We start from the raw sequence: 24,102 nt of genomic DNA on the forward strand, positions 1-24,102 counted from the left end.
TCTAATACATAACATTTGCATTTGTCCAAGCATGTTAGACATAAGACATGCCTTGCTTCGACCAACTTTGAACCATGAGGGCATCAGGACCTGCATGCAGGCAGGCAGTAAACCTATGTTTTAACCCAGAAGAGATCCAACTCAACTGCTGATTCACAAAGTACTCTGATAAAGTGGCAGAACGACTTAAGCTCTTGTTACAAGCGACAGCAGAATAGAAGATAGCTGGCCCACCCTGACTGAGCACTTTAATAGCCAATAATGATTGCACTCTTGAAGCACAAGCACTTAATCCATGCTTTTATATATATTAAAAAGGCTTGAACAGAAACTCTGAAGCATTGGCACTTTGTCCATATTTTTATCCATCGCAAAAGGGCTGAACACACAATAATACCGAGACTCAATTCGACCTCTACCTAAAGCATAATAGTTGAAAGATTGGATTTTAAATGTTGAAGTGTAAATTGAGATAATGGTTTTTATCCTCCTTTTTCTTCTTTTAACTTGTAATGTCTCAATGGGTTCTTCTTTTAAAATTGTGAATTTTAATTAACTGTACAATAAAATTACTTTACTTTACTGCCTGGTAAGGCTAAATTTGCGTGCAAATTTACCAGTACCTTCGGACTTGTAATTAGGGCCAAAGGGTATTTCCTTTTCTACACATGGACATTATTCAATTCAATTCAATTCAATTCAATAATCTTTATTCGGATATAAAATATCCATAAAGCACAGGTCAGATAATACCAGCAACAGTACAATTTGTGTTAAAAACACTATATAAAAACAATAGTTAAAAAATGGACTTTCAGGTTACAAAGGCTTCAATTGTGTGTACATGTTAAAAACATAGTATACAAAACATCAATATCATAAATAAAATTACAAAAAAACGGGCAGATAGCAGAATTGTAGTGTTAAACACATTCAGGGGTTGGACAGACAAATAGCAGCATTTTATGATAAAGTGCAGTCAGTTGTAAACAATTTTAGCAGCATAAAATAAGTGCAATTAAATTTGATCTCTTAGAGTATTACAGTCCGTAGATAAAGCTTTAATTGGTGTTCCATACTATAAGGTATAGGTAAGTACATACAATAAAGCAGTATTATGTGTTCAAGTACACTTAATGCGTTAAAAGTTGCTCATGGAAGCACGTGAGCAAACTGCCACTCTCAGAAAAGAGCTGACACGAAAAATCAGATTGTCCCTCTCAAGCCTAAGAATCTCCAGGTAGGTAGTTCTATAATCGATGTTGGCAATTGCCTTAAAATAGGGGATCAGATATTGTTTTGTATATTTTTGATAAAAACTGCAGAAAAATAAAAAATGTAACATCGTTTGATTACTGCGGGTGCCACAAGGGCAGGGCATTTGCTCGAGGTTAATATTAAATCCCAGAGGGAAGCAAAGTAAGTATTTTAAAGTGCCATCCTTGAGGCGAAAAAGCAAACTTCTCCCCCAACGACTTGGCATATAGATTTGGGGGCTATTTGCCTCCACTAGCGACATGTACCTGGTGACTAATGATTTTGAACGCTCTGTGGCGTGTCTTGCATTATTATAAGATTCATATAATGCATCCATGAGGACTTTTTTATTCATACCCTCTAGGTCCAATGGATTTAAAAAGATGTGCTTTAAGTTCACGCTAGTTGAGGCAGTCTACAATAATCTCCCTTGTCAGAGTCGCTGCAGAGTTTTGCCAAATATTTAGCCAAAATATAGCTGGACGCGACCTGATAACATTTTCTATGTAATACAAATTTAATTCCTTATGGCACACAAAGTTTGGGGAGGAAATTTGAGCCCCTAAAAGTTTCCGGCAAAATCTATTTTCCTCTCTCTGAATCCCACTGCAATTTATAAAAAACCCAGACTTCAGCGAAATACTTGGTAGTGGGAATACACCGTAATTTATACATTTTGATTAAAGATAATACTACCTCTGCTTGTTTTGGTTGGGGAAGACTCAAGATCGAGTTAGTCGCTATTAAAAATTTACTTCTACTATGGGCAGCATGGGCTGCCCAAGATCCAGTATCAGAAAAGATTAAACTCAGATATGGAAAAGTGTGGGTGCGTAATAAGTGATCAGGACCTGAGGTAATTGAATTAATACAGTGGTTTTTTTGGACCACAGGTCATTATAAAAGATTTCTTAAAGTTGGTGCAAAGGTCTAAGTCTGCCATGAAAGCTACAAAACCCCTAACTAAAGTGCGTAGTGCGTTCGGCCCATTAGGATTGCGTCATCCGCATATAGTAGGGCGGGGAGTACATTACCATTAATTCTTGGTACATCATTAGTAAGTTCTGCCAAAACATTGTGTAGTTCGTTTATATAAAAAATTAATAAGAGAGGGGCCAGTACACACCCCTGTCTGACCCATCTGCCAATAATGATGACCCTGAAACCCCCCCGTCATTGCTAATCCTTACCCGTGCCTTCAAGTCCAGTGCAAATATGCCAAAAAATGAACTAAGGCCTCATCCAACTTATAGTTTAAAAGGAACGACCACAAGCGTGACCTATTGACGAAGTCGAAGGCTGAGGTGAGGTCCATAAAAGCCAAATAGATAGGTGACTTCTGGGCTATCGTATACTTGCCAACAATCAGATTTAAATTAAGGCACTGTTCTACTGTTCCTAGTTTACTTCTAAAACCCAGCTGACACCTATTTAAAATATGTTCCCTTTCAGCCCAAGACCTTATTTTGTTGAACAAGATCCTCCATAGAATCTTCAAAGTGTTGTCAATCAGGGAGATGGGTCTGTAGCAGCTAGGGTTGGATCGTTCTCCTTTTTTAAAAATAGGCACAATGATGCTGGTAGACGAAGTGCTTGGAATAAAAGTGCTTGTTAGATTATTAAGAACATTAAGTAAAAGGGGTGCCCAAAAATCTGGTTTATGCCTAATAAGATCAATAGAAAGTCCGTCAGACCCTGGGGCCTTGTTGCCTAGGCTTTGGTAGATGGCATCCTCAACTCTGACACCGATATAAAAATCCTAGTGGCAGAAAACCTGTTTCCCATGCTTCACTAGTTGTGATGCAGCTTAGGGGGGTGAGAGTAAGGCCCATTGATCTCATGGCTTTAACTGCGGCCCAGAAACCGTTTCCATCATTAAGTGTAGCAGCACAGGCAAGATTATCCCAGCGTTCTTTTAGAAGCTCGTCTTTTCGTTGCCTGGCTACTTCTTTGTAATGAGATCGTAAAAATTTGACAAGAGTTGCGTCCCTAGGTGGTGGTGCCAGTGCTACACGAAGTTCTCTATTTGCTCGCGAGCATGTACTGTTGAACCATCTAGGTTTCTGGTTAGAATCTAACGCTGGTCTGGAGATCATTTGTTTAATGCCAGCACAAAAGCCGCTAAATGCCTTAATAATCTCTGGGTTAGAATCGCTAAATGACAGGCAAGTTTCAATAAGCAGTGGGTGTAGTTTTATCATATTGAGAAATAGAATTTTGTTATCAATGCATTTCCAAATTACTCATAATTTTTCAGTCGAAGCCGCTATATTACTTGCCCCAGGCTCTTTAACAAGGCTAGGTCTATGGGAGAATCTAATTGTTGTTAAAATTGGGTTATGATCGCCCTGTGTGGTGCGCAAGACCTCTGCCTTTAGTAAAAGATCCTCAAATGGGGCAGATATAAAAACATAATTAATAGTTGAGGCACAACCACGACCCCTATAGGTGGGTATTAAGCAATTTTTGTTTTGATATACATCTGCTATTTCCATCACATTAAATAAGTTGTAGATGGACAAATGGTCTGACAGTTTCATCCCTCTTTTGCATGAAGGCTCGTGAGCCAAAAAAATAGTAGCTAAACCATTTTCCCTTGGAAGTCTGGCGTTAAAGTCACCACCAAGACAAATTCCAGCCAAATTATTGTGCACATTCTGGTTCTGTAAATTAACAATAAAATCAAACAAATTAATAAAATTCATATTAGGTAGTGTTGTGAAATCATTGTTATAGAAGTTGTTAAAACAAATTGAAGCCCCTCGTGTATAAATCAATGCTTGGACATTAATTACTGGGACCTGCGCTATAGGTCTCTCATTTTTAGGTTGTGTTTGGCAATACATCTTTCACCAGTCCTTATGTGATCAACATGAGAAGAGCTTTCAGAAATACCACTAAGAGAAGAGCTTAGGCTCTGTCCACATGTTGTTTACGCTGAGTACAGCATTTGATTGGGCAGAATTTCTGTACTTACACCAGAAACAGTGCTTGTATTGCACGTTTTGCTTTCTCAAAAAGCTTATGCTGAATACAACAGGAATCAGTTGTTATGGTAGCAAGTCAATGGTCAAGGCTATAGGCCTGGTCTGTTCATCATGAAAAGATGTGATTAAAGGCAGTATAATTAGTGACATATTTACTGTGAAAAATATATTTTACAGTCAATATGCATTTAAGGGTAAATTGTTAATATTCTCTATAAAGGCCTGCAGGGAGGTATTTAGTTAAATGGAATGTCACAGATTACCATAGTATGTACGGATTTCGATGCTTGTTAAGCTCTTTGGCAAACCCTGGCTAAAGAAAATTTGCAATGTGATAATTTTGGGGCCTTTACAGGTAAGATATTTTACTATGGCAAGAATAAATCTTTATACATTTGAAATTCTTCGGTTGTATGCCTGATTGTTGCCTTGGGAGACGTTTCTGTTCATTACAATAGGATTGAGTTGGCTATAGTTGCAAGGCAACGACAAACGCTATAGACCTCTTTGGTTCACTGAGAAAGATTATGTGAATAGCCAAAGGTCTGATGCGTTTAGTTTAAAAACCTATGAAAAAGTAATAAGGTATGGCTTACTTATTATGGGAACGTTTTTTTCCCATTCTTTTTATTCGTTTTTCACAGAGGCAACAAAATAAAACAAAACACACCACGATATCGCAGATATTATTTGCTAAATCTTCAATGCAGACTTTTACAATTGCCATCAGGGCATTGCTATAGCCATGGAGGAGCTGGACCTGGAGACCTGGTCTTTTCCTCATTCTCTCCCTCCCATCCCACGAGGCTGAACTCGACCCCAGCCTTCCACTGTCTCCAGCTATCCTGCTCCACCCAGCCCGTGTTGGGGCAGACCCGTGAGCAATTATTGTGAGAAGGTTCTTTTACTTTAATAGTGGATTGTTATCACTCTGTCTTACAGGCTGTGGACAGGTCAATTATAAGATGCAATCTCATAGATTACTTTAGTTTGCAAGAAGTTTGGTGTTGGTCATCCCATCTGACACACCTTGGAGGTAGAGATGTTCACCGAGATAATCTTTGTTAGTATCTTTTGAAAGAGGTTGTATATTGTTTTGACAACTGTAATTCTGTGCTTATTTGTACTTTCATAACTGTATGCATGATGGTTGCCAGCTCGTTTGCACTTTTGGTAGGTCTGTGTTGGTTATGGTGTCACACCAGTGGTAAGAGCTATAGGCCTCATCGGTTCTTTGGAGAAGTTATTATCAGTTTCCTTGTGTTTGATCTGTTTATTAAGAAACGTTATGACAAAGGCAGTAGGCCTGACTTGATTATTGTGAAAAGTATGTGTTGAAGGCAATAGTGCTTTAAGGGTGGCTTGTTATTACAGTATAATAAAGCCTGTAGGAAGTTATTTTGCTATGTGAAATCTTACAGATCACTATATTAGACAAGGGTTTTCTTGTTGCTGATCCATTTGGACAAATCATGGGGATAGAATATTTAGACTATGTTAATCTTTAAAAGGTACTCTCCGAATATAATCTCTATTGTTTTGACGCCTATAATTTTGTTTAAAAAAATGTGTAATTTGATTGTGGTATACCAAAGATTATACTCAATACAGTAGATCTGAGTTGATTACAGTGAGAAGCCGATATGCCTGTTTGATTCATTGGGAAAAGTTATTTCTGATACCAATGGTCTGATCTGCTCATTATGAAAAGCATGACAATGGCAGAAGGCCTGCTTTATTTAACATGAAATGTTTATGTTAAAGCCAGTAAGGTTTAAGGTTGGATTGTTACAGCACTGCTTTGAAGTGTGAAGACATTTATTGTGTTACTAAAATCTCCCGGATTACCTCTGTAAGCAAGGATTTTTTAGTATTCATTATCCACTTTCACAACCCTAAGGGTAGACGATTTGCACTCTAATAATTCTATCCAGAATCTTTTTTGAAGGCCTGACAGGCTACGTTGTCTGCCAGGATCTCTCAAATACACTACATAGATACATAGACAGGCATAGGCTCAGCCCTCTTCTGCCATTTATATGAGATTCATTTACACTCTCCTTACATCCATGACAGCATATAGCATGGGGCAATGGGTCAGATCACTTAAGCTATTGGATCTCGAATCCTATGAGTGAAGGCATTTGTCTGATAACGTTTGCACATGTGCCTGAAAATAAATGAGCATCAATGACAGGGCTGATGCTCAGTCTTTTAGTTTTCCATTTGTTTCCTTTTATAGACATCCTTTCATTTCTTTCCTTCTCCTCTTTCTATATTTCAGACCATAGCATAGCTTCCCACACAGAACTTCCTGCTGCTTGTTTGACGCTCTTTCACCTGCAGTGCGCCTCATCCCACACGACTACGGTCTCTAAATCTCTAAGACTGCCATGGCGGTTTTTTAAGTTTAAACTTAAATACGATCATACACTATCTACAGAACCACCTGCTGCTATGTTAAATTGTATTTGTTACTGCTAGCATATACCTTCCATGTTTAAGCAGAAGCTTATTTTCTTTATGATACTATAATTATTTTAATTGATCTTGCATATGTTGCTGAGTTTGTTGTGTGTGTGTGTGTTATTGTGTTTGTGTAGGTTAGAGCATTGAGCAAGAATGAGTTGGAGGGTGGATGGATGAATGCGTCAGTGTGAGTATAAGTGACAGAGTGCAATAACTTGGGGCTTAAATCAATTAATGCCTGAAGAAACACTTGCATTTATAGGCATTGTGAATGATTATTAACACTAGTTGTCCTGCTTGTTTATAGATATGTAAGTTGACACCCAGTACAATCTGGTTCACGTATTTGTATTTTCAAAGGTATGATGGGCACCGTTTGTGATGTGTATTGTGGTAGTGCAAGTGTGATTATTAGCATTGATGACATGGTAAATTTTATACTTGCTTCTAATGTCTTCACTGTTTGTGCCTCAACGTTATCTGCAGCCACACAATGTTCACAATGATAGAACTCAATAAAACCTGCAGGCACTACTGTACAGAATCCGAAAGAGTCACAGGTATTTTTCCTACATGATTCAGGCCACACCTGCAGTTCCCTTATATCACTGTTGGTGATTTATGGCTGCTTGCCACAGAGTTGTCAGGGGAAAAAAGTGATTTCAGAAATCATTATCCCTGTGACACCTACCTTAACATGACAAAGTTAAGGGACATTAAGGTTCTTGACATCAAGCCAAATGTTATTTTTTTTTATATTAACACAATTATCTTTCTTCATACTTAGAAGCTATATTTTGGAGATACAATTTTGTGTGAAGTGCAATTCAATCACCATGTGCCAGCTGCATCGAGGCATTTTACGCACTGGCCCGAACAGGATAACTAATTTGCAAACCCCACCTTCAGTCTGAAAGGATATCAAGTACAAATGCTTTAATACAAATAAGGCACATGAACAACTCACCTTGGTGGCGTTTGGCAACAGCACAGGAATAAATCTAAAGTTCATGCTTCCTTGATTTATGAATTCAATCTGCATCTAAAACCAGCAATGAAACCGGGTTAGAGCCTACAGTTATCACTGTTCAATGCAACATTGAGTGTTAAAGCTACTTTTTGAATTAACAACCTGCACTCACAGGTGTACTGCCACCATGTGTATATAAGCATGGCCCTCAAAACTGAAAACTGGTGGTTCTATTTCAGCCAGAGTGATAACTATGGGTAGAATTCAACGAGGAGTTTAGGAGTGAGGAAAACAATGTGCTTCCCGGTCAACCCCAGGTACTTCCCTTCTACCTCTCCTCACCAAGCACAAAGGACGCACCAAGCCATATCCAGAGCCCTGTGCCAGAGACTTTGGCCTGGGACAGACATAGCCCCACCTGACTTCACCAGACTCCTCTTCCCCCAAGGAGGAACAGTAGAAGACCAATACTAGAGTCCGGGGATGTGCGAACCTCCTCCTAATGTACAACACTGGGAAGCAACAATGCTCCTCTGGCCCTGCCCCAGCATGAGTCAATAGAAAATGTCAGTGGATTTTTATATGTAATCATGGAAAACCATACTGAAAATGACCTGGTTTTGCTGAGTCACTGGAGCTGCTCCACATTCTAAGAACAAAACTTGAATTTGGTGTGGGGATACCAGCCAGAATCTAAGATTCCTACCAGTGATATACCGGTATCAAACTCCATCAAATTGGTAATGAAGGTCTATGTGTCCACCAAATGATTGACAAAAGCAAGCACTGATAAAGCCAATATATTGGCTTTTGTGTAGCGATCACACCTGCACACACAAACATGCGTGTGCGTGCGTGTGCACACACACACACAGTGAAGGCACAGTATGGGCATCCGTACTGTAAGCTTCTCTCACATACAGAAAAAAGACACATAATTGTCAGGGCTGTGCAAGCTTTCCTCCCACAGAGAACAGGGCAATACCAACTGCAGCTGTATAAACACCACCCAGGCAAGGTTCAATTGCAGAAAAACCCATACAGTGCAAGCAGCAGCAGTACATGCTTCCCTGACATAAAGAACACCTAAACTACTACCAACAACAGTAGTGCAAGCTTTTTTCACACACAGAAGTACATTACAAAGAGTGGCAGTGCAAACTTCAACACCATGCTCAATAGGTACAACACGGGCCAGTGTTGTAGTAGGGCTAAATTAGAAGAAACAAACAAAGGGTCAGTGCAGGCAGCAGCATTGAGAAACACACACACACATTTATCACACCAAAGGCAAGGGAGATTTATTCTGGCTGCATCATAGCCTACTAAAACTTACCAGACACTTTACGGGAGATTATTCTCATTATTATTTCTCTCCCTCCTTCTCTCAATCTCCTGCAATAAATGAAAATCCGAAGCACCACATGAAGCCCTCCCCCAGCCCCATCCTTGCTACCTTCTCCTCGGAAAGATGTTTCCCATGATGTCTTTCAGACCACAAGCATTCTAAGAAATGATTTTCTTAGTAGAAATCAAAACCCTGAACTGCACTCGAGTTGCCCTGTGCTGTTTTACGATAGACTCTTACACTCCCACTTCTGCTTCACATTTGCCTCCTACACTCTCGCCTCTTCTATCACTGTGAAGTGCAAAAGGCATCTTGAAAGGTAAAAAAAACATTTACTACATTTGTAATGATGCAGGTCATTGTCGAATCACTAGGTCTAGCTTTCTACAGTGACACATAATCCATAATACTTGTTCAGGAGATTGAAACACTTGCAGTATTATATTCCTGTCATGACCAAAGCAGGGCATATAGTTAAATTGTTAAATACTCTAAATGCTGTGACAGATGAAGCATTTATTGACCCCCAAACACTTGGCTAAGGAATGCAATACACAAGGTAAAATGGATACTGTTAGTCATGGAAGACAGCTATGTCCAGGGCCTGCAGCCAGTAGTTAATCACACATCATATTTTAAAGGTATGAGAAGGACATTCGCACCAATAATTGTTAGTATGCAGCAAGGTCAACATTAAGAGATAAAAGGGGTAGTTTTAGCAATCAACAGGATTTTAAAAAAATATCGGCATTTGGCTTAATGGCCTGAGAGATGAAGTGTAGTGAGATAGCTAAAGTGAAATAATCTTAGAAGGAAGCATTACAAATACAAAGATTTACTGACCTCTATTTAATGAGATCTTTCCTTATTTATAAAATGATCCGTTAAGTAAAGTATATTTAAAAAATAAATAAAGCATATGGCATTTGAGCATCTGAGCATTTGATCCACTGTACTACGTTTCAGGCTGCACTGCATCAACCGCTTAACTTAAATCAAGGACTATTTTGCATGTGGAGAGGTGTGCTGTGCTGTATTGCTGTTAGTACTAGGCCCATGTGGTCTCAATGGTGAAGAAGCCACTACAGCGTCTCTGGGTTCAACATGTGTCCGCGGCGTCTACAAGCCTTACTCCTTTGCTTCCTTATGCTCTTTCCGTGCAGGACATTAACATATTCAGGGCTGGACAAGTAACAAAACTCAGTGGCCAAAGCCTAGTATAAACAGGCTCGGCAAAGCCAAGAAGTCTGTCCTTGGTGGGCATGCAAGGATCGTTTTTTTTGCAACCCTATACAATGCAGGTTGAAAGTAAAATGCTGTCGCCAAAGGTAGCATATACTTTCGAAGGAAAAAAAAACCTACAAAAAGAACCACTGCAGAGCTTGGTTGCCAGCTCTGGCACTGCAGCACACTATTTTTAGGTGGATGTGCACATGTGATCAGGATAACTGACGCAAGTCAGAGTGCAATACAGCCAATCACTGAAGTGGGCTGACCCCCTGGTCCATGCTGTATGCTGTTGTGGATGGAAGGAACATGTGAATGCCTCTTGAACTGTGATAGACAAACAACGTGGACGAACCCACTGCAAGAGGACGGCTCACTTGTATATGAGTGCCAGAAAACCCTTTGCTTTGTTAGAAGACCCCTCACCCACCAACCTAGTTAATGGCATGCTTCATCATTGGGGTCCCAACCGGGTAACCGAATGCCAACCGGTTGTGCTGAGATGCCTGATTACAGCGGAGCTGGTGTCGTGTGGTGTGTGAAAGAAGTGGTGAGGGTTAACATTATCTCTGGGGATCCATACTAATTATACTTTATTCTTAGCGGCCCAGGATACGGTTAAAATCGGATGAGCGGGCAACTGTGGAGAATAAATGCTCCTTGTTGTCCCAAAAGTTGGTCTACATGTTTCAGCCCCAAAAAAAGGTGGGGGGCTTTCTTCAGGACCAAGTGCGTGAAGTGAAGGTGTGGCAAAAGTACGCCACATGTAAAGTGATTGACTACACACGCCCTAAGGTGTTTAGTGAACTGGGTGGTGTCTGTATACTCACGGACCCACGGGTAAAAAACCTGTTGTAAAAAGGAAGATGAAGAGACAAGACACATAAAACATAAATGCAACATAAAATGCAATATTTCCTCGTAGAAATCATGTGCCACTGTGCATGTCTCAAGTAAGTAGGGACTGTTGTGAGTCGGTAAGTAGTAATAACCGGGTAATAACCGGTAATGCATGCTGTTTCAGGTACACTGTGCTCCCTTGTCACCCAACTTGTTTTGGCAAGTTTGTAGCATGCTCGTACGTCAGTAGAATATCAAAAGAAAAGAGCTTGAAGAGCCCTGTGGGTGCCCTAGGTGCTAATTAGCCTTATATTTTCACGAGTACAGGGCAGAAGTGCTGATGCAGGAGCAGAGTCTGGCGATATAACGGCCATGCGTTTACTAAATCTAATTAGCGTTTAAAAATGATTGCGAGTGTCATACATATGTGAAAAACATATTTACACTGGGTACGTGTTGCTAGTAGCTTATAGCAGGACCCGGGAGGGGCGCCCGTCTGTAGTCACACACTATGGGCGAGAAAAGGGGAGAAATGTGTGCAAGAGTAGACTCAAGGAGTCATGGTAAGTAGCAACTGTCTCGGCAGTGGAGAAGCATGGTAGTGCCTAAAGGGAAATTGGAAAAGTCTTATTTCGTCAAGACGGAGCACCCGCCGAATGCACCTATTCCGGTCTCCTCGTGGTCCTGGTCGTTACTGGACCTAGCGGAGAACTGGCTTAAAATGCTGGAACAGGCCGCTTGCTGAGGCGTGTGCACGTCATTACGTCCGCGTGAGAAGCATGGGATGCGATGTCAAAGAACGAATAGACTGCTTCCAGGCGGACAGTGTATCGCGCATGTGTGAAATGCGCCATGTTGGAGGTGGGTATTGGCAGTGTTGCAGTACGAGCAAAAATACAGGAGTCTGACAAGCAGCTATTTAGTGTACGTGCTATTACTGAGGAAGGAAACCTGAGAGGATGGCATGGTCAATCCAGAGCATCATAACGGCATCTCTGGTGGGGGGGTGGGTATTCGCAATGTATCTGGGGTCCTAAATGCTGAGGCCCCGACTAGTCGCCAAAGAGACCCGGGGACGATGGCATAGATGGTGAAGTGGAGCTGCACTCTGCTTATACATAGCAAGGAGAACACTGAATAAGGGTGTACGGCAACTTATGGAAGGCAAATAATAGCTCTAGTTGGGGCTAAATAGCAAATCCTAGCGTGAAGGTAACAGCCACATTGTGAAATCCCTCCACGTGGAACTGCAAATTAAGGGGGTTTGTTCAGGGTGTTCCAGGGGATATTCTCATTAAGGCCCGTGAGGTGGGTAGATATGCGGGAAATCCACCGCTGTTCCTTCTCCAGGAGAAGTAGCATCCGATGCAAAACGAATACGACACGAATGACCAACCACTTTTTAGAGGCCGGATACACTACCAGTGATATGAGGTGGGTTGTTATCGAAACATTAGACACCAGCCTACCCAACCTACAGAGACGTCTCCTAGAGAAGGAACAGCGGTGGGTTTACCGCATATCTACCCACCTCACGGGTCTTAATGAGAATATCCCCTGGAACTCCCTGAACAAACCCCCTTAATTTGCAATTCCACATGGAGGGATTTCACAATGTGCCTGTTACCTTCACGCTAGGATTTGCTATTTTTCTTTTGATATTCTACTGACGTACCAGCATGCTACAAACTTGCCACAACCAGTTGCATGACAAGGGAGCACAGTATACCTGAAACAGCATGCATTACCGGTTGTTACCCGGTTATTACTACTTACCAACTCACAACAGTGCCTACTTACTTGAGACATGCACAGTGGCACATGATTTCTAACGAGGAAATATTGCATTTTATGTTGCATTTATGATTTTTTGTGTCGTCTCTTTGTCTTTCTTTTTCCAACAGGTTTTTTTACCTGTGGGTCCGTGAGTATACAGACACCACCCAGTTCACTACACACCTTAGCGTGTGTGTAGTCAATCACTTTACGCGTGGCATACTTTTGCCACACCTTCACTTCACGCACTTGGTCCTGAAGAAAGCCCTCCACCATTTTTTGGGGCTGAAACATGTAGACCTACTTTTGGGACAACAAGGAGCATTGTTTCTCCACAGTTGCCCGCTCTTCCGATTTTAACCTTATCCTAGGCCGCTAAGAATAAAGTATAATTAGTAAGGATCCCCAGAGATAATTTTAACCCTCACTACTTCTTTCACACACCACACAACACCAGCTCTGCTGTAATCAGGCGTCTCAGCACAACCAGGTGGCATCCGGCTACCTGGTTGGGACCCCAATGATGAAGCATGCCACCAACTAGGTTTGTGGGTGAGGGGTCTTCTATCAAACCAAAGGGTTTTCTGGCATGCATATACAAGTCCTCTTGCAGTGGGTTCGTCCACGTTGTTTGTCTATTACTCATCTTGGGGATAGGGACGTACCCCTACACTATCCTCGCTCTCTCCTTGTTTACCCTGCCCCTGGAACAGACCAATGGATGAAGAGGGCTCACTCAAAAAGCCTCTATGTACGTATTTTTTATGTATGACTTTTTTGATTGCACAAGAAAGGCAAAACTACTAATTCTGCCGCTAGGTCACACAAAAAGCACAATTGCTTTTTTTGTGGCTCCGCAATCTGGCTAGGTCAAAGCTGGACATAAGGCATCCACCTCACAGCCTGCACCATCAGCTCATACTCTCTTAGCACTGTCCCCTTTATTCTGCTTTCTGTGGCTTCCAGCTGCATACCAGTATAGTTGAAGGCGCTGTATGCTGTAACGTCAAAGTGATGGCAGAACCAGCTCCCTCCTCTGTCATATACAAAAAAGAAAGCTTTAAAATAGAGGGTTTTACATTAACTTTACCACTCCTGGGGCATAAATGCTTGAAATGGGGGGGTTGACACAGAAGTGATACACATGTAGCTACCACAGTAAAGGGATTTACTACCAGTACAACCACCTCACCACACACCATGCAGCTTTTTATCTGCCATTCAATAGCCCAAAAATACAAGGCAGTCGCAATGCCTCTATTTCTTGGTCAGAAGACCTTGCTTTTCTTTATTTTCTTTTAAGAAGAATCTGCCCACTTACCATCCTGTGAATGTACTTTGTATGCAAACCATGTTCATCCTTTAGCAGCAAGGCGTCTTCACCTTCAACATCCTGTTTATATTTCGGACTAATAGCAATGATTATCATCACAGCTTTCTGTAAAAAGCAGAGAAATAAACATTTATGAAAACCTGGAAACGTTTTCTTATTTTGGTAATGAAAATTGTACACACATTTATAAAAACAAAAACATTCTAGCATTTTGTTTTGTGCTGACATTAAGGGGAGACATGAAAATACCAAACTATCCAAGACTATGGATAATACTGGGTCTAATAGTGGCAAAAGGGAGTCTAGCCAGACGGTGGGGGGCTTCGGTGGCTCCAGAGGTAACGGAATGGGAAAATGACAGGGGCTGGTGCATGAAAACCGAGGGTGGCCTATGAGGGAAGAGGCTGCCCCAAAAAATGGGAGTAACTATGGGGGTCCTTTTGGGGGCTTAAATTAGGCCTGCGCCACTGACACCTACAAAAGGAAGTACTCCAGGTTTCATAACTCCAAATGTTCAAGTGGTGACAAATTGTTATTTTACCGTTTACTAAAACTTAATAAAAATATATTTTTTAAAACATTCTATTATAAGGATCAGCATGAAAAAAGAATACAGAGTGACTAGGCAATGATTAGACTCTTCATGTCATGGGAAGCAAAGCGATGGATTGGAGCGACCTTTGACCCTGTCACCAGGCAGGTCGCTCCCACCATCCGCCACGCAGCCCCCTGTGGGTTGAACCTCCGTTGCCGCTTTTGCCGCCTGACTGCTCGCTCCCTTTTTAGGTCTCGCCTGACCCAGCGCATGCGCTGGTCTGGCGAGACTTATTGAGAGGGCTCCAAAAAGTGCTACCAGGCCAGCCTAGAGCTACAGTGCATGTGCGCGGGCGCGCGCGCCGCACTTGAACGCTTTGATGTTTGATCACGATCACTTTCACTTTTGCGGCCGCACGGCAGCTTGGCATAGCCAATAGGTCTCGCTTTTGGGACCTTATAAGTATTTAGTTATGCAACTGTTGCATGGCTACACACTTATAAGGTCCCAAACGCGAGACCTATTGGCTATGCCAATGCTTGTTTATTCTGTACCCCAGCGCTTGGCTTTCTGTGCCACTTTGTTTTTTCATTCTGTGCCCCTGTGTTTTGCTTTCTGTACCCCTGTGCTCTGTTGTCCCTCTCCCGCCGTCTTTTCCCGCCGTTTTCCCCCGCCGCTGAGCCCATGCAGCCCGCCCCCTTCACTCCCATTGGCCGCCCCGCTCCCACCTGCTCCTCCCTCCCTCTGCCCCCATATGGAGGCCGCGAAGCGGTGGTAGAGAGCGACCTTTGACACTGTCACCAGGCCGGTCGCTCCCCCCATCCGCCACGCAGCGCCCTGTGGGTTGAACCTCCGTTGCCGCTTTAGCCGCCTGACTGCTTGCTCCCTTTTTACGTCGAGGGACCGTCCGGTCTGCCAAAGGCAGAACCGGAAGTCCGGAGATTTAATGATTCTTAGAGTGGCTATTTAGCCCGCCTCTCTTTTTGCTTCTCCTCCATTGGCTGGCTTCCTAAACGGAGGCCAGCCATTGGAGGAGAGAGCCGTCCCTCCAAATAGGCTCCGTCTTTTTCAGATTCGGGGGCGTGTTCCCTGCTCTTCTTTCCACTTTTTAGCCACGCCCCCGAATCTGAAAACCGCCGCTGCGTTTCTCCGAGGCATTTCTGCTTCGCCTCGGAGAAAGGCAGTGGTGTGCTTGTTACTATCTGTTCCACCGACTCCTGCGCCCTCCGCACCAATGGCGCCCACTTAGCATTCCACTCGGGGGAGACTCCTTTACGATCGGTGCATTCGGAATGAGGGGATGCCGGTGCACATTAAGGAGTAATAGGAGCCAGCTTTAGTAAAGTACTTGTCCTAACTTTTTTTTAAAATTTATATAGCGCGAACTCGCCCGAAGGTATTGGAGCGCTTTACATGCGCGCCGGTTACGTTGTGCATTCAGGCACGAGGGGGGGTTAAGTGATTTACCCAGGATCACGAGAGTTAAGGCCACAGCTTGCATCTGTTCCACCGACTCCTGCGCCCTCCGCACCAATGGCGCCCACTTAGCATTCCACTCGGGGGAGACTCCTTTACGATCGTTGCATTCGGAATGAGGGGATGCCGGTGCACATTAAGGAGTAATAGGAGCCAGCTTTAGTAAAGTACTTGTCCTAACTTTTTTTTAAATTTATATAGCGCGAACTCACCCGAAGGTATTGGAGCGCTTTCCATGCGCGCCGGTTACGTTGCGCATTCAGGCACAAGGGGGGGTTAAGTGATTTGCCCAGGATCACGAGAGTTAAGGCCACAGCTTGCATCTGTTCCACCGACTCCTGCGCCCTCCGCACCAATGGCGCCCACTTAGCATTCCACTCGGGGGAGACTCCTTTACGATCGTTGCATTCGGAATGAGGGGATGCCGGTGCACATTAAGGAGTAATAGGAGCCAGCTTTAGTAAAGTACTTGTCCTAACTTTTTTTAAAACATTTTTTTATTTATATAGCGCGAACTCGCCCGAAGGTATTGGAGCGCTTTACATGCGCGCCGGTTACGTTGCGCATCCATGCACGAGGGGGGTTAAGTGATTTACCCAGGATCACAAGAGTTTAGGCCACAGCTTGCATCTGTTCCACCGACTCCTGCGCCCTCCGCACCAATGGCGCCCACTTAGCATTCCACTCGGGGGAGACTCCTTTACGATCGGTGCATTCGGAATGAGGGGATGCCGGTGCACATTAAGGAGTAATAGGAGCCAGCTTTAGTAAAGTACTTGTCCTAACTTTTTTTTAAATTTATATAGCGCAAACTCGCCCGAAGGTATTGGAGCGCTCTCCATGCGCGCCTGTTACGTTGCGCATTCAGGCACGAGGGGGGGTTAAGTGATTTACCCAGGATCACGAGAGTTAAGGCCACAGCTTGCATCTGTTCCACCGACTCCTGCGCCCTCCGCACCAATGGCGCCCACTTAGCATTCCACTCGGGGGAGACTCCTTTACGATCGTTGCATTCGGAATGAGGGGATGCCGGTGCACATTAAGGAGTAATAGGAGCCAGCTTTAGTAACGTACTTGTCCTAACTTTTTTTTGTTTTTTTTAATTTATATAGCACGAACTCGCCCGAAGGTATTGGAGCACTTTACATGCGCGCCGGTTACGTTGCGCATTCAGGCACGAGGGGGGGTTAAGTGATTTACCCAGGATCACGAGAGTTAAGGTCACAGCTTGCATCTGTTCCACCGACTCCTGCGCCCTCTGCACCAATGGCGCCCACTTAGCATTCCACTCGGGGGAGACTCCTTTACGATCGGTGCATTCGGAATGAGGGGATGCCGGTGCACATTAAGGAGTAATAGGAGCCAGCTTTAGTAAAGTACTTGTCCTAACTTGTTTTTAAAAAAAAATTATTTATATAGCGCGAACTCGCCCGAAGGTATTGGAGCGCTTTACATGCGCGCCGGTTACGTTGCGCATTCATGCACGAGGGGGGGTTACGTGATTTACCCAGGATCACGAGAGTTAAGGCCACAGCTTGCATCTGTTCCACCGACTCCTGCGCCCTCTGCACCAATGGCGCCCACTTAGCATTCCACTCGGGGGAGACTCCTTTACGATCGGTGCATTCGGAATGAGGGGATGCCGGTGCACATTAAGGAGTAATAGGAGCCAGCTTTAGTAAAGTACTTGTCCTAACTTTTTATTTATTTATTTATTTATATAGCGCAAACTCGCCCGAAGGTATTGGAGCGCTTTACATGCGCGCCGGTTACGTTGCGCATTCAGGCACGAGGGGGGGTTAAGGGATTTAGCCAGGATCACGAGATGTGGACGCGACCCCGAGTGTCGAACTCTGGTTTCCCGCACCAAGGTCGGCAATCTAGCCGCCGGACCGCATCCGCTCCCCCGCTGCTTAAGCCCTTACCCACCCACTGCTCTCGGCGACAAGAACCTCCTCGTCTTCGCCTGGGGAGCTGGGGGTCGCTACTGCGCCTTTCTATCTCACTAACTCACTTTCACTGTCTCTTTCACTACCTCTCTCTATCTCACTACATCACAACACCACTCTGCTTACATCTCACTACCTCACAACATCCCTCTCCCTCACTACATCACTGTTTCACTACCTCACTCTCTCTCACTACATAACTCTCTACCTCACTACTCCACTCTACCTCACTACCTCACTATCTCACAACTTCTCTCTCTCAAAACATCACTACCTCACTCTCTAGCTCACAACCTCACAACTTCACTCTATCTCACTCACTACCTCAATCACTCTCTATCTCACTACCTCACTCTTTCTATCTCACTAACTCACTTTCACTCTCACTTTCACTACCTCACTCTCTATCTCACTCTCTATCTACCTCACTCTCTATCTCACTACCTCACTCTCTATCTATCTCACTCTCTCTCACTACCTCACTCTCTATTTCAATACCTCACTCTCTCTATCTCACTACCTCACTCTCTCTCTGCTAATGCAATAGGGATCACATATGCAAAAAAAAAAAGCTAATGCCACTAGAAATGACAATGCCATTTATTTAGGATACAATAATGATAATAAAATAATGAGCAATACCAATAGCTCTACCTATAATATTGCCGAGACCATTGCATTGTAAATGCTTGTTTATTCTGTACCCCAGCGCTTGGCTTTCTGTGCCACTTTGTTTTTTCATTCTGTGCCCCTGTGTTTTGCTTTCTGTACCCCTCTGCTCTGTTGTCCCTCTCCCGCCGTCTTTTCCCGCCGTTTTTTCCCCGGGTTTTCCCCCGCCGCTGAGCCCCTGCGGCCCCGCCCCCTTCACTCCCATTGGCCGCCCGCTCCCACCTCCCAGCTGCTCCTCCCTCCCTCTACCCTCATATGGAGGTCGCGCAGCAGTCGCGCGCAGCAGGCGCACCGCTGGCGCGCCGAAGGCGGGCCTAAGGCAAGCCCGTCTGCGCCAGTCCGCGCCTGGACCGCACCCAGCGCCAGAACCCCTGGACCCCACACCCCTCGCAAGGCCAGACTGCACTACGACGCAAGCACCCTCCACGCACTCAACACCAGACGAGACCACCCCTGCTACCGGGCCACCCCGAAACGCACCCAGGGGCCTTTCATCTGCCGGAACTGCAGATTCACCAGCATCCAACCCTCCACACCACCAGCCAGAGAACCCAACCCCCTCCGCTGCATCCTCCTCAACACCCGCTCCGCTCGCAAGCACACCATCGAACTCTGGGACCTCCTAGACTCCACCGCCCCCGACGTTGCCTTCCTGACGGAGACCTGGCTGAACGCCACCTCAGCACCAGACATCGCCATAGCCATCCCACAGGGCTACAAGATCTCCCGCAGAGACCGCACCAACGGAGTGGGAGGAGGAATCGCCATCATCCACAAAGACTCCATCAAAATCTCAACGAACACCGATGACACCCTCACCACCGCCGAGCACATGCACTTCCAGATCCACACCGACCCCAACACCACCCTCAGAGGAACTCTCATCTACAGACCTCCCGGACCCCGCCCACAGTTCAGTGACACCATCGCCGACCTCATCAGCACCCACGCCCTCGCTTCCACGGACTACATCCTCCTCGGGGACCTGAACTTCCACCTCGAGAACAACAACGACGCCAACTCCACCGCCCTGATCGCCAACCTCGGACTCAAACAGCTCGTAACGACACCTACTCATGCCGCTGGACACACGCTCGACTCCATCTTCTCGGCAAGCCCCCACGTCTCCTTCAACCACACCACCAAACCACACTGGACCGACCACAGATGTGTCCACTTCACCTTCAGAAAACCCACCACACACCACCGCACCCAACAGCTACCACGCCGCTGCTGGGGCAAGGTCACCGAGGACCAACTGACTACCGCCCTCGCCCTGAGACCACCCACCGACCCAGACACAGCCGCGACCAACCTCACACAGTGGATCAACGACTGCGCCAACACCCTCGCCCCTCTCAAGACCTCTACAACCAACCACACCAACAAGAAAGCCGCCTGGTTCACCGAGGACCTCCGGATCTCCAAGCACACCTGTCGGAAGCTGGAGAAGAAATGGATCCACGACCGAACACCAGACAACCACACAGCCCTCAAGAGCGCCACCCGCAGACACCACCAACTCATCAGGACCGCCAAGAAGAACGCCTTCAAGGACCGCCTGGACAACAACGCACACAACACCAAAGAGCTCTTCAGCATCATGAAAGAACTCTCCAACCCCAGCTCCAACACCAACGACATCCCGCCATCTCAAGACCTGTGCGACTCCCTGGCCACCTTCTTCCACCGCAAGATCACCGACATCCACGACAGCTTCAACTCTGACCCCCCCCGCACCCACCATCGAGTCCACCACCCCTGCGACTACCACTCGCACCAGTCGCCTGACCGTCTGGTCCAGCGTCAGCGACGAAGACACCATCAAAACCATGAACTCCATCCACTCCGGATCCCCATCGGACCCCTGCCCTCACCACGTCTTCAACAAAGCCAGCGCAACCATCGCGCCCCACCTCCGGAAAACAATCAACTGTTCCTTCGAGACAGCAACCTTCCCAGAAAGCTAGAAACATGCCGAGATCAACGCCCTTCTGAAGAAGCCCAAGGCGGACCCCAAGGACCTCAAGAACTTCCAGCCCATCTCCCTGCTCCCTTTCCCGGCAAAAGTGACTGAGAAGATTGTCAAGAAACAGCTGACCCGCTACCTCGAAGTTAACAACATCCTGGACCCTTCCCAATCCGGTTTTCGCAGCAACCACAGCACCGAGACCGCCCTCATCGCCGCCACTGACGACATCCGGACCCTGATGGACAAAGGAGAAACAGCCGTCCTCATCCTCCTGGACCTATCAGCAGCCTTTGACACGGTCTGCCACCGCACCCTATCAGCACGCCTCCATGACGCCGGTATCCAAGAGAAGGCCCTGGCCTGGACCACATCCTTCCTCTCCGGCAGAACCCAGAGCATCCGCCTCCCACCCTTCCGCTCCAAAACCACCGAGATCATCTGCGGCGTCCCACAGGGATTCTCCCTCAGCCCGACGCTGTTCAATATCTACATGGCCCCCCTCGCCGACGTCGCACGACAACATAACCTCAACATCATCTCCTACGCCGACGACACCCAGCTGATCATATCCCTCACCGAAGATCCCCACACCGCCAAAGCTAACCTCCACAGAGGAATGAAGGCCGTAGCCGACTGGATGAAGGACAGCAGACTGAAGCTGAACTCAGACAAGACAGAGGTCCTCATTCTCGGACCCACCCCATCAGCCTGGGACGACTCTTGTTGGCCCACGTCACTAGGCACAGCCCCGGAACCCACGGACCACGCACGCAACCTGGGGGTCATCCGCGACTCCACTCTCTCAATGACCAGGCAAGTCAACGCCATCTCCGCGTCCTGCTTCAACACCCTCCGTATGCTCCGCAGGATCTTCAAATGGATCCCCCTCGACACAAGAAAAAACGTTACCCAGGCCCTCATCACCAACAGACTCGACTACGGGAACGCCCTCTACTCAGGAACTATAAACAAGCTCCTGAGACGACTCCAATGCATCAAGAACGCCTCGGCCCGACTCATCCTCGACGTAGCCCGCCGCAGCCACATCACACTCCACCTGAGAGGCCTGCACTGGCTCCCCGTCAACAAAAGGATCCCCTTCAAGCTCCTGATCCATGCACACAAAGCACTGCACAACACCGGACCCACCAACCTCAACAACCGACTCAGCTTCCACACCCCCACCCGAAGCCTCCGCTCAGCCAGCCTCGCCCTCGCCACAGTCCCTCGCATCCGAAAAACCACCGCCGGCAGCAGATCCTTCTCCTACCTCGCCGCCAAGACCTGGAACACTCTCCCCACCATCCTACGACAGACCCAGGACCTGCTGGCCTTCAGAAGACTCCTCAAGACCTGGCTCTTCGACCAGTAGCACCCCCCCTCCCCAGCACCTTGAGACCCTCTTGGGTATGTAGCGCGCTTTACAAATGCAGTGATTGATTGAAAAGAGTGAGGCTGGTTTTATGGGTATCAGAAGAGTGATTTGTACAGGTGGTTGAAGCTGGGGCGCACAGGCACTGAGTTTTGGGGACCAGGACATATTTTTAACCACTAGACTTTGATCCAGAGTAAGAGAAAGAAAGGCATAAAAGGAGTAAAAAGATAGGAAACTGTGACGTGGGGAGAAAGGAGGGATGAACAAGAACCTCCAGGGGTAAGATAGGACAGGAAGTGTAGGCTGGTGTAAGAAAGAGGCAGGCGGTGGAATCAAGCCTAAGCAGCCTTGGAATTCAGCAAACCCAGCATTGGGAAGACCTGGCGACGGGCTCCTAGGAAAAACTTTGGCCTCCCAAACTTTTTTTTTTTCATTTAGCACTGAATACAAAGTTGTGAGAGAAAAATAACTGGAGGTCAAAACCAGTTCAAAACCTAAGACAATTGCTTACAGATACAATACACAAGAGCACTAGGCCTGCTGATCTGAAAGTGTCAGCACTGACGTGACAGACATTCTTGAAGAGTTGTTGCCCACATGGCGAGTGGGCCTAGAGTCAACAGTGCATTGATCCCCTTGCGGAGTCCGTGGGATATGGCACCCAGTGTGACAGTATAGGATATCTATAACAAACACAATACACAGTATATGCACCAGAGGAGTACAAAACACAATTGCTATTTTCAATTATGATGCTTGATGAAATCTTGGATATGGACTCGGTACAGCTAAACCTTGTGAATCTATTAAGTATGAGAATATATTTAGGGGAGCATTAATATGGATCAGAGCGGGCACCCCATTTAAGATCCTGGCCATTTCTTAACCATGCTGTGATTTTCTCTCTGAGGTAGATACACTATAAGAGTAATCAGTTGAGTCTCCCTGTGCTTCAGCATGAGAGGGGGATTAGGGGCTTACTTACCTTGGTGCAGTAAGGAAGCTTAGGAGGCAAAAAGTGCATGGTTTAGACAAAAGTACATTTTAAGATGGTGGCAGATGGCATTTGCAATTTACCCCCAAACAGGCCAAAAACAGCGGAGCCTAAAGTTTCTTTTTATTTTGTTTTTATAAATCTGTTTATTGGGTTTTCATCAATATATTTACATTTGAAACAGCATAGCAATGCATAAAAAATGCAACTCTTGCTCAAAATTGTTTTTCTCATGACTCAAAGATAGCTTAGACATTTCATAAGTCCAAGGTAGGCTGCTGTGAACCATCGCTGATCCATGGACATTTACTGGAGGTTGCAGACCAGTACTCATACCACCGCGGATGGCACGGATCGGGGGTGGCGGGCAGGGGATGAGGGGGCGACAGGTTGGGGGTGGGGGTGAAGAAAAAAAAAAGCACTTACCTCCTCGGCTGCCGCGTCTCTCCTCTGCTTCCCTTCCGACAAGCCTGGAACGGAAGCAGGAAGCACACAGGCTTCCCCTACCCAATCACGACGCTGCTAATAGCAGCATCGTGATTGGTCTGAGCGCTGTGGTTCGGCGCTCAGTCGGGGACTATGAGTCTGTGTATGTTTTCCACCCAGGCTGTAATACAGCCTGGGCGGCGAACATGCAAAGTGCGCATGATGGTTTGGCAGGCCCGAGACGGTCGGTCAAACCATCCCGCGCACTCAAGTGCTCCCCATTGCTCTCCCTGTGAGATGAGCAGGCTAGCCCCACCCCACAATACTGCCTCAGCAGGGAAAAATAAAATGATAACAGCGTGTTGTTAACATTTTATTTTTCCTTTTTTGAAGTGCTGAAAGCACTGGGGCGACGCTCCTCTGCCTTAGCGGAGGAGCCACCACTGACTCATACTGACTCACCACTACGGCTCCATATTTCTGCATATTTGTGCAGGCA

The 24,102-nt window shown here is 45.9% G+C and overlaps 1 protein-coding gene across 1 annotated transcript in view; it reads right to left on the minus strand.

The window, feature by feature from the left end:
- TRAF3IP2 (TRAF3 interacting protein 2) overlaps positions 1–24,102 on the minus strand; it is a 222,308-nt gene that overhangs the window by 20,385 nt on the left and 177,821 nt on the right. The window contains exons 7-8 of the mRNA XM_085612141.1: positions 14,196–14,312; positions 7,681–7,755 (exon numbers count right to left, since the gene is read on the minus strand). Of these exons, the coding sequence (XP_085468267.1) occupies positions 7,681–7,755; positions 14,196–14,312 (192 nt within the window). The remainder of the gene's footprint in view (positions 1–7,680; positions 7,756–14,195; positions 14,313–24,102) is intronic.

Source organism: Triturus cristatus, chromosome 6 (assembly GCF_964204655.1).
Source record: "Triturus cristatus chromosome 6, aTriCri1.1, whole genome shotgun sequence".
In the NCBI taxonomy this organism is placed as follows: Eukaryota; Metazoa; Chordata; class Amphibia; order Caudata; family Salamandridae; genus Triturus; species Triturus cristatus.